This window comes from Perissodus microlepis, chromosome 23, assembly GCF_051167445.1.
Source record: "Perissodus microlepis isolate ML-2025 ecotype Zambia chromosome 23, ASM5116744v1, whole genome shotgun sequence".
Lineage (NCBI taxonomy): Eukaryota > Metazoa > Chordata > Actinopteri > Cichliformes > Cichlidae > Perissodus > Perissodus microlepis.
The window spans coordinates 24,138,596-24,151,845 of NC_140482.1; the positions used below are offsets into that span (position 1 = coordinate 24,138,596).

General features: G+C 40.4%; 1 protein-coding gene across 1 annotated transcript; it reads right to left on the reverse strand.

Annotated features, from left to right (window-relative positions):
* Positions 1 to 5,587: 5,587 nt before the first annotated feature.
* iqcb1 (IQ motif containing B1) lies at positions 5,588 to 12,260 on the reverse strand. Its single transcript, XM_084920730.1, has 15 exons — positions 12,034 to 12,260; positions 10,977 to 11,113; positions 10,715 to 10,883; positions 10,513 to 10,630; positions 10,352 to 10,427; positions 10,161 to 10,260; positions 9,842 to 10,014; positions 8,724 to 8,833; positions 7,950 to 8,068; positions 7,566 to 7,632; positions 7,348 to 7,423; positions 6,552 to 6,703; positions 6,332 to 6,469; positions 6,065 to 6,221; positions 5,588 to 5,952 (listed from the first exon to the last, which is right to left on the reverse strand). The coding sequence occupies exons 2-15, from the start codon at positions 11,098 to 11,100 to the stop codon at positions 5,678 to 5,680; spliced, it is 1,854 nt and encodes a 617-aa protein (XP_084776856.1). The 5' UTR covers positions 11,101 to 11,113; positions 12,034 to 12,260; the 3' UTR covers positions 5,588 to 5,677.
* Between the last annotated feature and the right edge of the window lie 990 nt (positions 12,261 to 13,250).

Here is a 13,250-nt window from a genome sequence, read left to right on the forward strand (position 1 = left end):
GTGGTGAGACAGTGTATGGTCCATAGAGCAAGTGGAAGTGCATTCCAAAGTCTCGGGGCAGAACAACTAAAGGCTCTGAGTCCAATGGTAGTCAGGCGAGCAGGTGGAACAGACAGAAGGGAAGCTGAAGAAGAGCGGAGTGTACGAAGGGGTGAGTATGTATGAAGAAGATCGGATAGATATGGAGGAGCAAGGTTATGAAGCGCTTTGAAAGTGAGAAGCAGGATCTTGAAATTGACACGGAGGTGAATTGGGAGCCAATGGAGCTGTTTAAGAACAGGTGTTATATGTTCAGTGGATCTAGTTCTGGAAATAATACGAGCAGCTGTATTTTGAACTAACTGCCATTTATGGAGGGATTTATGATGTAGACCATAGAGAAGAGAATTACAGTAATCCAGACGAGATGTGACAAGAGCATTGACAAGTATGGCGGTACTGTGTGGTGTGAGTGAGGGATGAAGACAGTTAATATTACGGAGATGAAAGTAGGAAGACCGAGTGATATTATTTATATGTGCTGTGAAGGACAGAGTGCTATCGAGTATGACACCAAGACTCTTAACCTGAGGGGAGGGTGTGACAACAGAGTTATCAATGGATAACGAAAGACTGGTTGGAACTGTAGTCAGTTTTGATCTGGTGCCTATTAAAATGAATTCTGTTTTATTGCCATTAAGTTTAAGAAAGTTGTGAGTAAACCAGACCTTGATTCCACTTAAACAGTCAGAAATGGATGTGGGTGGGAGAGTAGCTGTGGGTTTGGAGGATAGGTAGAGCTGGGTGTCATCTCGGTAGCAGTGAAACTGGATGTTATGCTTCCTAAAAATATTACCTAGGGGTAGGAGATAGATGATAAAAAGTAAAGGACCCAGGACAGAGCCTTGGGGTACACCGGAATTAACTCGAGTAGATACTGATCTGTGAGGGAGTAATTGAACAAACTGAGCGGCCAGAGAGATAAGAAGTAAACCAGGCGAGGACTGTACCATTGATGCCAATAGATGCTAATCTGTGAAGGAGGATGCAGTGGGAGATAGTATCAAAAGCTGCTGTAAGGTCAAGGAGAATGAGGATGGATAAAAGATTTGTGTGTGCGTAAAAAAGATTTGTATGTGTAAAAAAGATTTGTATGTGTAAAAAAGATTTGTGTGTGCGTAAAAAAGATTTGTATGTGTAAAAAGAATTTGTGTGTGCGTAAAAAAGATTTGTATGTGTAAAAAAGATTTGTGTGTGCGTAAAAAAGATTTGTATGTGTAAAAAGAATTTGTGTGTGCGTAAAAAAGATTTGTATGTGTAAAAAAGATTTGTGTGTGCGTAAAAAAGATTTGTGTGTGCGTAAAAAAGATTTGTGTGTGGACTTAGAAAAAAAAACCCTGCAAGTTACAAGTATGAATTTTGACCCCATTTTTCTTCCTTTCATCTGATTGGTCAATGTCATGTCAATCACAAATGTAACAATCCAATCAGAGAACAGATGGGTTTGGCTGTTGGAGGGGCGCTTTTTTTGAACTGCAGGTCCTTGAAGGGAATAAATGCCCTTTTACATGCCAACCCAGCGTTTTCCTTCATCACCACGAAGGAAAACAGTCTGTGGTCGTCCGAGTTTGGTGATTTTTGTGTCACAGGTCTACGTGTTTAATATAGGGACTTCCACAGCCTTTTCAACAGCGCTGCGGACCGCGGGGTGGGGGTGGGCAGTGTTTTGGAAATGACAGTCTTCATTACAAAGCTTTCTTCGTTATGAATTAGCATACATGTTTTTATTGAACATTTGAAGAACCAGCAAAAAAAACCAGAAACTCTTGTAGAGGACATAAAGTCAGAGATAGAAAAGACAAGGAGCAGGTGCATCTAGTACAGGTAGAGCTGCTGCAAAAACCCACAGAGCCCAGCAGCCAGCGCAACAAATTCTGGATCCTTTGCTTTTAGTTAGCAGTTAGCATTAGCAGCACATCCTGCATCTGATGTGAAAGGACTTTTATGCTGCGCACTGTGACTCACAGCAATGGTCCTGGGTCAGCCCTGACTTTGTGTTAAACTAATCCTAAAGTAATAATGGTATTTCTAACCACTGATATACCACAACTTTTTCCTTTCAACAGCTACTGAAAGTTAGGGGACCTAGCTGCTATCGGATATTTATATAGAGATCCTCCAGCTTCAAACTGTATCACCCTTCAAGGACCTGCAGTTCAAAAAAAGCGCCCCTCCGACAGCCAAACCCATCTGTTCTCTGATTGGATTGTTACATTTGTGATTGACATGACATTGACCAATCAGATGAAAGGAAGAAAAATAGGGTCAAAATTCGTACTTGTAACTTGCAGGGGTTTTTTTTCTAAGTCCACACACAAATCTTTTTTACGCACACACAAATCTTTTTTACACATACAAATCTTTTTTATACACACACAAATCTTTTTTACGCACACAAAAATCTTTTTTACACATACAAATCTTTTTTACGCACACACAAATCTTTTTTACACATACAAATCTTTTTTACGCACACACAAATTCTTTTTACACATACAAATCTTTTTTACAAGTACAAAATATTTATGACCACATTTTGAGCCCATAGAACAGAACCAGATATAAGAGAGGAGTGTACAATATTAGCAATCAGTGGGGCAAGAGACGGGAATGAGAGTTTAACAAGATTTGTCGGGAGTGGATAAAGTTTACACGATGATAACTTTAAGTTAGTAATTATGGAAGATAGCTGAGTTATTGTGGGAAGTTCAAAATTGGATAGAGAGGATGACAGCTGAGAAGGACAAAAAATGCAGATAGAACAATTGACCATATCACAGGACAAGGGCAATTGTTGGTAAAGATTCTCAATCTTGGTGTAAGAAAAGTCCATAAATTTTTTGCAAACTGCGGCAGAGTGTGTATGTATGGCAAAGGTATCTGGGGGTTTAACAATATTATGCAATGTAGAAAACAAAGTGCGAGTGTTTCCTTCAGTGGATTCAATAACAGAGGTGTAGTAAGCAGATTTAGCATGATGAATAGCTTCTTTATAATGTTGTATACAGGGAGTGCAGAATTATTAGGCAAGTTGTATTTTTGAGGAATAATTTTATTATTGAACAACAACCATGTTCTCAATGAACCCAAAAAACTCATTAATATCAAAGATGAATGTTTTTGGAAGTAGTTTTTAGTTTGTTTTTAGTTTTAGCTATTTTAGGGGGATATCTGTGTGTCCAGGTGACTATTACTGTGCATAATTATTAGGCAACTTAACAAAAAACAAATATATACCCATTTCAATTATTTATTTTTACCAGTGAAACCAATATAACATCTCCACATTCACAAATATACATTTCTGACATTCAAAAACAAAACAAAAACAAATCAGCGACCAATATAGCCACCTTTCTTTGCAAGGACACTCAAAAGCCTGCCATCCATGGATTCTGTCAGTGTTTTGATCTGTTCACCATCAACATTGCGTGCAGCAGCAACCACAGCCTCCCAGACACTGTTCAGAGAGGTGTACTGTTTTCCCTCCTTGTAAATCTCACATTTGATGATGGACCACAGGTTCTCAATGGGGTTCAGATCAGGTGAACAAGGTGGCCATGTCACTAGTTTTTCTTCTTTTATACCCTTTCTTGCCAGCCACGCTGTGGAGTACTTGGACGCGTGTGATGGAGCATTGTCCTGCATGAAAATCATGTTTTTCTTGAAGGATGCAGACTTCTTCCTGTACCACTGCTTGAAGAAGGTGTCTTCCAGAAACTGGCAGTAGGACTGGGAGTTGAGCTTGACTCCATCCTCAACCCGAAAAGGCCCCACAAGCTCATCTTTGATGATACCAGCCCAAACCAGTACTCCACCTCCACCTTGCTGGCGTCTGAGTCGGACTGGAGCTCTCTGCCCTTTACCAATCCAGCCACGGGCCCATCCATCTGGCCCATCAAGACTCACTCTCATTTCATCAGTCCATAAAACCTTAGAAAAATCAGTCTTGGGATATTTCTTGGCCCAGTCTTGACGTTTCAGCTTGTGTGTCTTGTTCAGTGGTGGTCGTCTTTCAGCCTTTCTTACCTTGGCCATGTCTCTGAGTATGAGTTTGGGCACTCCAGTGATGTTGCAGCTCTGAAATATGGCCAAACTGGTGGCAAGTGGCATCTTGGCAGCTGCACACTTGACTTTTCTCAGTTCATGGGCAGTTATTTTGCGCCTTGGTTTTTCCACACGCTTCTTGCGACCCTGTTGACTATTTTGAATGAAACGCTTGATTGTTCGATGATCACGCTTCAGAAGCTTTGCAATTTTGAGACTGCTGCATCCCTCTGCAAGATATCTCACTATTTTTGACTTTTCTGAGCCTGTCAAGTCCTTCTTTTGACCCATTTTGCCAAAGGAAAGGACGTTGCCTAATAATTATGCACACCTGATATAGGGTGTTGATGTCATTAGACCACACCCCTTCTCACTACAGAGATGCACATCACCTAATATGCTTAATTGGTAGTAGGCTTTCGAGCCTATACAGCTTGGAGTAAGACAACATGCATGAAGAGGATGATGTGGACAAAATACTCATTTGCCTAATAATTCTGCACTCCCTGTATGACTGAGATACATGTCCTTGTGAATAGCAAGTCCTGTTTTCCTGGAGAGACGTTCCAGGCGCCGTCCAGTAGCTTTAAGTTGGCGAAGTTCAGATGAGTACCATGGTGCAGAGCGAGAGAAAGAAAGAGTTTTTTGGGGAGCCAAGGTATCTAAGAGGTTGAGAAGTTCATTGTTATAGTGAGATACCAGGTCGTCTATGGAAGCTGAGGCATCAATGGTAGGTAAATTATTAATGCCATGGGAAAGAGCTGATAGATCAATGCCCCTAATATTTCTAAAAGTAATTGAGCGGTTTTGTTTATTTTTGTATAGTGGGAGACTAGCATTGAATAAAACTAATTTATGGTCTGAAAAAGGCATGTCCAATACAGCACAATTCTTAGGAGTGACACCAATACAGCAAACAAGATCCAAAATGTGTCCTTTGGAGTGTGTGGGAACGTCCATATATTGGTGTAAGCCAAAATTGTCCAGACAGGATATAAAATCTCTTGTGACTGAATTTGATGTGTTGTCCATGTGGATGTTAAAATCGCCCAGCAGTAGTATATTTGGAGATAAGAGTAGGATTACTGTCTTTACCTTACAATATAAAGCTCCTTGTGGCAGCTGTTGCTGTGATTTGGCGCAATATAAATAAAACTGAATTTAATTGAATTAGGGGTGTGGGCTGTTTGACTGATAGGCAGCTTCTAGCTGTTTGCTAGGTTTCACCTTAGCTAACTGGAAGCCCTGTACCGGACCTTCAAACATATTTGTGCTGTCGGAGCCGTTTTGAAGCATTTCTGATAGACTAACATGGCTGCTTAGTGGTTAACAACAATACCAAATATTCCAGTTTTGGAGAGTGGAATTCTAGGATTTTATTTGGATGTTACTGACCACTAATTAGCAGGCATCAGGTCTGTGTGATGCTCCTATACAGTGTAGGCTGAGTTAATAGCTTAGCACTCCATTCTCTCATCCAAACACAGACACTTACAATGGGTAATGTCCAACCTTTATTTACAGTCTATGTTTATAAGAACATTTCCTCGTCAGCAGATGCGCGAGTCCATATTTCACCTGGGAGATCACGTTACAGTTTGACTTCGTCCACCTGAGTCTGTTTCTTGTCCGCCACTGTCCCTCCTATGTACAGTCCTCCCAGCTCTTCCTCCAGCTCAGGCAGGTGGGTGGAGCCCAATGGATCCACACGACCTGCGTCCGTGTCTCCCAGCATCCTCCACCAGGGTAGCCGGCTCGCCTGGAGCATGGCGTTGTGGGCGTCACGGGCACGAGCAGCGACGGGACCCGACGGGCTCAGGAAGGTGTCAGCATCTGTCTCTGTGACAACAGAGAGGGGCGGAGCATCTGTAGAGCCAACATGTTTACTGGTTACTAATTGATCAACTGTTATTAACTGATCCGACTGATCTCAGTTTAACTCCAGATGTGTGAAGCTGTGTGTGAGTGTGTGAGGGACCTCGGAGCAGCTCCAGCTGTGTGTGCACGAGAGCCAGCAGTGCCTCTACCCGCTGCTCCTCCATCCTCTGCTGAGCTCCTGTCTGCAGCACTGACAGCAGCAGCAGCTGCACCTCCTCATGGAGGCAGGAACACTCCTCAGGAGACACACGGAACGACTGACACAAACACACAAACACACACACACACACACACACGCACACACAAATCAGTAGCGTGCAAAACATCATGGGTAACAGTTGAGGACTTTTTGAAATCAATCTCGTACCTGATGTGTAGCGATGTACTCATCCACCTGCCGCTTTAGCTCCGCCCTCCGGCTGTCTGTCAAACCTTTCTGACCAATCCAGAAAGGAGGGAGGGGCGGGACTTTTGCTGCTCGTCGCTTCTGTAGAAAGCGACGCACCTGAAAGAAACGTAAGAGAAGACGGAGTAAAGAGTAACCAGCTCCAGAGAATACAACTTAACAGATGTGTGTGTGTGTGTACCCCTCTCTGCAGCATCCTGACAGCTCGCTCTCGTCTGAGCATGTGCCGCTGCGTGCTGCTGTAGTGTCGTCTCTCTCTGAAGCCTCGCCAGAAGCTCTGGATCACCACAGCGGCTCGATTCTCGCACTCCTGCAGGTATGACTGCACCTGGTCTGAACAAACAAACACAGAGTCAGGTGTTTGAAACCAACCACGATCCCACCAGTTAAAAGCAGAACCCTAAATCAAACTTCTGTTCAGCCTTCACTGAACAAAATTAGAATTTTTTTTTTTTCATTATTTTGAAACAAATCTTCCACATGAGAACACAAGAATGTCCCCAGACTCTCTTTCATTATGATTTCCATCCATCCATCCATCCATCCGCTTCCGCTTATCTTTTTCAGGGTTGCGCTGGGGGGGGGGGCGCTGGAGCCTATCCCAGCTGCCTTAATGCGAGAGGCAGGGTACACCCTGGACTGGTCCCCAGTCTGTCGCAGGGCATTGATGATTCATTTCATTTAGATGAATCATCGTAGCGGTTTAGCTGAAAAACGAACACTAAACATCATGACAGAAATATTGGGCTGTGCAGGAAAGTTGGAGATTATAAACTCTGTGAGGTGCAGGCGTCTCCTTTATAAGATTTTAAAATCTGCTCTCAGGAATTCTTTCTTTCTAAAACGCAGACTTCATGAGTTTAACAGAAACTAAAGACAAACCCAGAGAGATGGCGCTCTGAGTCTGAACAGGAGGGAGTTTAAGGTTTAGTGATTTCTACACTGCCTCGTGGTTTCAGGTGCTTTGTGTCTCTCACCTGCTGGGAGCAGCTGCAGCAGCTGTCTCTGTTTCTGGTGGAACCTCCTCCTCGCCTGCTGACGTCTCACACACACCTGAAAACAGCACGGCGAACAAGCTTTAGTAAATAAAACACACACAGCCTTCAAATAAAAAATGTAACTCTGGGAATAGCTAAGGGGGATTTAGAAGAATAGAAAAATTAACAGTTTTGTCATATGAATCAGAAAGGTTCACCTGATACTTGAGCTCCTCCTCCCACAGCTGCGCCTCCTTCTGCTGCTGCTGCTCCCTTCTCCGAGCCCTGACACACAAACACACACAGGTTGAACTATAGGCATCTGTGAGGTTGCTTCGATCCAAGCTCCTGCTTGTTTCCAGCTCTTTTGTTTTTTATCCTCTGACTCTTTTAATGTAGCTTTGCATGATTCACAGTTCAAAATAATCCCTATTTATTATATATTCATCTTATACTGGGCCCCATCAGTTCCGTCTGATAAATTAAATTCTAGATTAGTTTGCCATGAAGTCTTACAGTTTGAAACCTCCAGTTTGATAATTGGTTTAAGGTAGGCGGGGCTTCTGTGCTCTCATGTTGGCTAAACAACAGGAAGTAGTCACCTGTACTTCCTCTGCAGGACACTGACGGCTCTGTTGAGACTCTTCACTCTGCGTCTGGTCTTATACGACCTCCAGGCTGCTTGGATCACACATGCCGCCCGCACATGCTCACTACTCCCCTGCACATAGACAGCAGGGGTCAGAGGTCAAGCCAAGTATTCTCTCTCATGCTTTTTTAAATTTATTTATATGGCAGGAAATAATCTGTCCTACATCCAGGAGACAAATAAAAGAATAAGTAAATAAAATAATTATTTCAATAAAATAGGTAAACAATGTAATCCATATTCAGCTTTACGGTGTCAAATGTTTTAAAATAATGAGAGATAAAAATTTAAGCTACCAAAGTATATTTTGTTAATGAAATTAAAAATAATTATTTTAATATCCCAAATAAGGCACTTAAATATAAAAATATAGTTTTAATTAAATAACTAATAATAAAATTAATATATTTTATTTAATTGAAAACTTGTTTAAATTTGTATTTGAAAAACAATTAAATAATACATTTTTTTGTTAACATAAAAACATTTAAAATGAAAGAATACTAAAAATATATATTTTTAAAAATCGGTTTTATTTTTGACAATGTTTTTACATATAATGTTAGAAAAAATGTAAATAATAAAAAAACATTTAAAAATATATTTTTGTTTGAGAAATAAATAAAAATATTAAATAAACCAATAAAATATTTTGAATACACTTAAAATTTAGCAGAAAAGAACAAAAATATTTTTATGACTTTAATAATTAACAAAGCGGACCCACCTGTGTTTGACTAACGACATCCTTCTTTGATTGGATAAGAGCGATCAGCTGATCAATGCCCCGGTCGAAGCCCCGCCCCCTCCAGTCTTTGTGCAGCAGGCTGTCCAGACCTGCAGACGCACAAACACACAGTGACCTCTGACCTTTCGGCTGCTGTGACACACTTACACATGTGCTATGTCCCAATTCAGCTGCATCCTTCGGAGGCTGCATTGGAAGGCCGATTACGTCACAGCCAGGCGACGAATGCTGTCCCAGTTCGAAGGCTGCTCCAAATGCAGCCAACAAATGCATCCTTCATTTCCCCGAATTTGAAGGATGGGTCGGGTGTATCCTTCGTGGCCCAGAATTCATAGCGCAGCCCAGCCAATTCCAGTTTCCAACAATGGTGGGAGCTACTTAGTTGTAATATTACTCTCATTAATCTTTATTAATTAAATTATTATTTATAATATTTTTATAATAATATAGAAATACTTTTCAAACACCGCCATGGCAGAGGAGCGAGGCTAAAGAGTTTGAAATATTACTTTTTCTGGGTCACAAAATAAACTTTTAACATTTTTTCAGGCGAAAATGTAGCTGTGTAAAGTTCAAATATCTGCTTGGTTTATCGAGACATCACATATTTGCAAAATTGCTGTGACATTTTTGGAGACCTCTGTTACCCACCAGCTTGATAGCTGACCAGGTGGTCAAGGCTCACGAGAGCCGGCCAGAATACTGGACTCCCATCACATCGTTTTCTGACCCCGCGCAGTCTTTCGCTACTCAGGTTAAACATGATATATAAGTCATATGTTATTGTTTAATAAATCGGTTTGGCTGAGATTAAAGTTATAGTTTTCACACAGCTGAATAAACGTTAAACAGAAAACTGATTAAACAGAAGTGTGAGATGGTCTAGAATTTACTCCAATGTCCTGTATATTTTAGATAGCCAAAAGCAGACAGCTGAGTTTATTAAACTCCGCTGAGACAGCGGTGACGCAACAGCCTTGCACTTCCGGCCTTCTCGGTCTTTGGACCTGGCCTTCGTGGTCTACGTGGGCTGGGTCCTCCGATGCATTCAGGATGCTGGCCCTGGATTGGCACACAGCCCTCAAGAGACTACTGACCTCTGAAGCTGAGGAGGAGGGGCCGGAGGCAGCGGCCCAGCTGACTGGCCATAAGGAGGATCAATCTGAGGGAGGCCCCTCCCACCGTAGAGTCAGAACTGAGAGCTAATTGGCCAATGGCCTCGTTGAGCAGCAGAAGTATGGAATCGTTGCTCAACCCAGACAGGAAGTCGCTGCAGGAGAAGAACAAGCTCAGTAGTGACAACATTTTAATCTAAAGTTTTCAGATGCTTCTTTCTTACAGGTCAGTGATGTGACAGACAGGGTCCGTCTGAATAAACTTTATTGACACAGTCACAGACAGGAGGTGGTGTGTTACCTGTTGGCCGTGCAGGTTTGAATCCACATCTGGACACAGAGCAGAGACACAGTGACATCATCACACACCTGGATCTGCTCATAGTGGATGGAGCTGAGGACTAGACACACACACACAAACACAGTAAGGTTAAACACAGTTCCCGTGGGTCTTTTTAGTACTGAAAGCTGCAGGTTTAATAGTCAGCTGACCTTTCTCTGTGAGGTGAGTGTGAGTGGCGAGCAGCCAGCCGACAGAGTCCATCACCTTCCTGAGGAGAGACACATTCTGACACACACCCACACACAGAAAGATTTACATCCTCAATCTGACTGCAGCTCGGCTCAAACATCCACCAAATCAAGCTTCTCACCTCCGCTCGGTTCACCAGCTGAGCAGCCAATGACAGCAGAGCATCCACGACTGACGGCAGGAAGAGCCGATGAAAGGTCTCAGAGTGTGGGCCAGGCTCCACCCCCACACAGCAGGAGCTGCAGACAGACAGACAGGTGTGGGATCTCCATCCTCCTTCAAATAAATCCTCAGTTTAAAGTGAAGCTGTGATCTCAGGTTACCTGGTGAGGTGGGCCAGTGTAGCAGCGGCGCTCAGGTCGCCCCACAGGCTGCTGGGATGCAGAGACAGAACACGGACGCAGTGGATCAGCACGCCGCTCAGATACAGCTGAGACTTCAGCCGAGTCAGCTCGCCACTGTTCACGTGGACAGCTGCCGAGTTCAGAGCATCTAACACAGGAAATGTAACATAAAAAGAGTTGTACATGCTCTTATTCTGAAAATTTGTTTGACAGAGGAACTGACAGGAAGTGAGCCTCTCACTGTTTAAGCTATCGTTCAGCAGTCTGAGTTTTTCCACCGGGGTCAGGTGTTCATTCTCCAGCTGCCTCTTCAGCTCCAACACCAGCTCATTCTCCTCTTCCTCAGGCTTCTTCTTCACCTCCATCACCTCCAACTTCCTGTAAACACAAAACAATAATTTCCAAAATATCTGATACAAAACATAAGTACCATAATTTTGTTTTTAAAAAGAATGATAAATAATAAAAACATTAAAATAGCAATTTGATAGCATTTCAATTATATTTTAAAAAATACAGTAATTTTATTTGAAACATTAAGTCTGTATTAAATTTTTCAAAACATTAAATGTTAAATTAAGCTAAAAAAAAAGGGGAGTTCTTTACCTTTTATTGCAGATAGAAATGGTAAAATAAACTATAACCTTTTAAAAGATTACAATCATTTCTGTTCATTTAAATTTGTTAGCATTTTTATTAACTTATATTTCATTTATATATACAGTACATTAAATTTGTCACTTTTATTTTTTTTTTTTTTTTGGGGGGGGGGGGGCGCTCTAGCAGCTAAATTGATTAAAGTGATTAAAATAGAATTAAAACTTCTAATTACAAGAATTAACATACCTAAATCTTAGACACCAAAAATAGTTTTTTAATATATTAGTTCAACTATTCCTAATGTGTTTAAATATTTCCAAACCGTTAAACCTTTTAAACGTTCCACAAATTACAAAATAATATTAAAAATGTTGACAGAAGCACTTAGGTTAAACTTTTAAGAGTTAAAAAAGTCCCAAAGTGTGAAAAAAAATCTATTTAGGAGTTCATATAAAGGGTATAAATATTATAGTCTTAGAACGTCTCGAAATGACCCTCTTCGGTCTCTGTAGAGATAAAATTCATAATGCAGGAAATCAGTGCACTATAAAAAAAGTGCTCTTATTTCCATCTGAAATTCTGTGTGATGGTGCAACATGCTCTCAGGTAAAGTGGCTTTAAAGTACAGGTACACAAAGTAAAGCCCCGCTAAAGCTAATACAGACAGAAGTGTTTCCGGTGTGTCTGCAGAGCCTCACCTGACTCGTGTTTGTCGTCTCAGCTAACAGTTTGATACCACTGAGTGACTCAAGCGGTTACATTAGCCGTCTACATAGCACTTATGGTCACTCGCTGAGTTACAAACCTTCACTTAAAAACTCAAGAAACGGCGACTATTATCTAACGAGCTAGTTCTGTTAGCTGTTAGCACAGAGTAAGCAAACGACTCCTCTGTTTCTACGGTAACATGACGTCATGACGCAGCGACGGCACACACCCCTCTGCAGTAAAGTTTCATTCAGGAAAAAAACAACTTCAATGCAAATCTTTATTTAAACGTTTAAACATGGTAAAATAACAAAAATATAAATAAAAAATTAAAGTGAAAATAAATTTTTTTTCATGTCTTAAAAATAATTTTAAATATTGCAAGTGGCATTTGGTGAAATTAGTGAAATATTTTAACACAATTTATGTGTTGTAAAAATCAAGTAATCATCAAAAACTTCTGCTATACTTTCAAGGTATATAATTATTAGTATTTTAATATAGGTGAAAAATTAAAAAAAAATTATATTATAATATAATAATATAAGATATATAATTATAATATTGTGGAAAAAATAAAGCACAGTTAAAAATACAAAAATGTCATATTAAAAGATATCAACAAATTGAAAGAAAAAAATTAACTGTATAAGAATTAATAAGTCTAATAATAAGGTTTAAAAAGTAAAAAAAAAAAAAACTTTATTTTTAGAAAGTCTATTGTTATTTAATTCATTATAACTTATGTATATTTAATGCTGTTTAAAAAAAATTATTAAAATTATTAAATGAGTAGAAAAATATTAGAAGTGCATGAAATATATTCTAAAAATTTCACAAAGATGGTCAGATATTAAAATAAGAAAGTACTTGTGCAGCTTAATGAATAGAATAACAATTTATTTTCCGAGTAAAAGGAGATTAAAAATGTGAAACTAAACTGATTTAAAGGTGAAACCCTGTTGCTGTGATTACTCATTTATCCTGTTTGGTTTTAATCCCGCAGTTTGAGGTCAGTCTGCTGTTTGCTTCTCTCTCCTGCAGGAGGCGCTGCAGCTTTATTCATTCAGCTGTGTAGGTTCCTCTGCTGCTCAGCTTCACTTCAAACACATTATTGTACATTTCTTCGCACTTTATTTTCTCTTCATTTCTGAGGAGGTTTGCTATCTTTTACCTTCAGACTTTTGCAGCTGTGTGTGACCTCTTT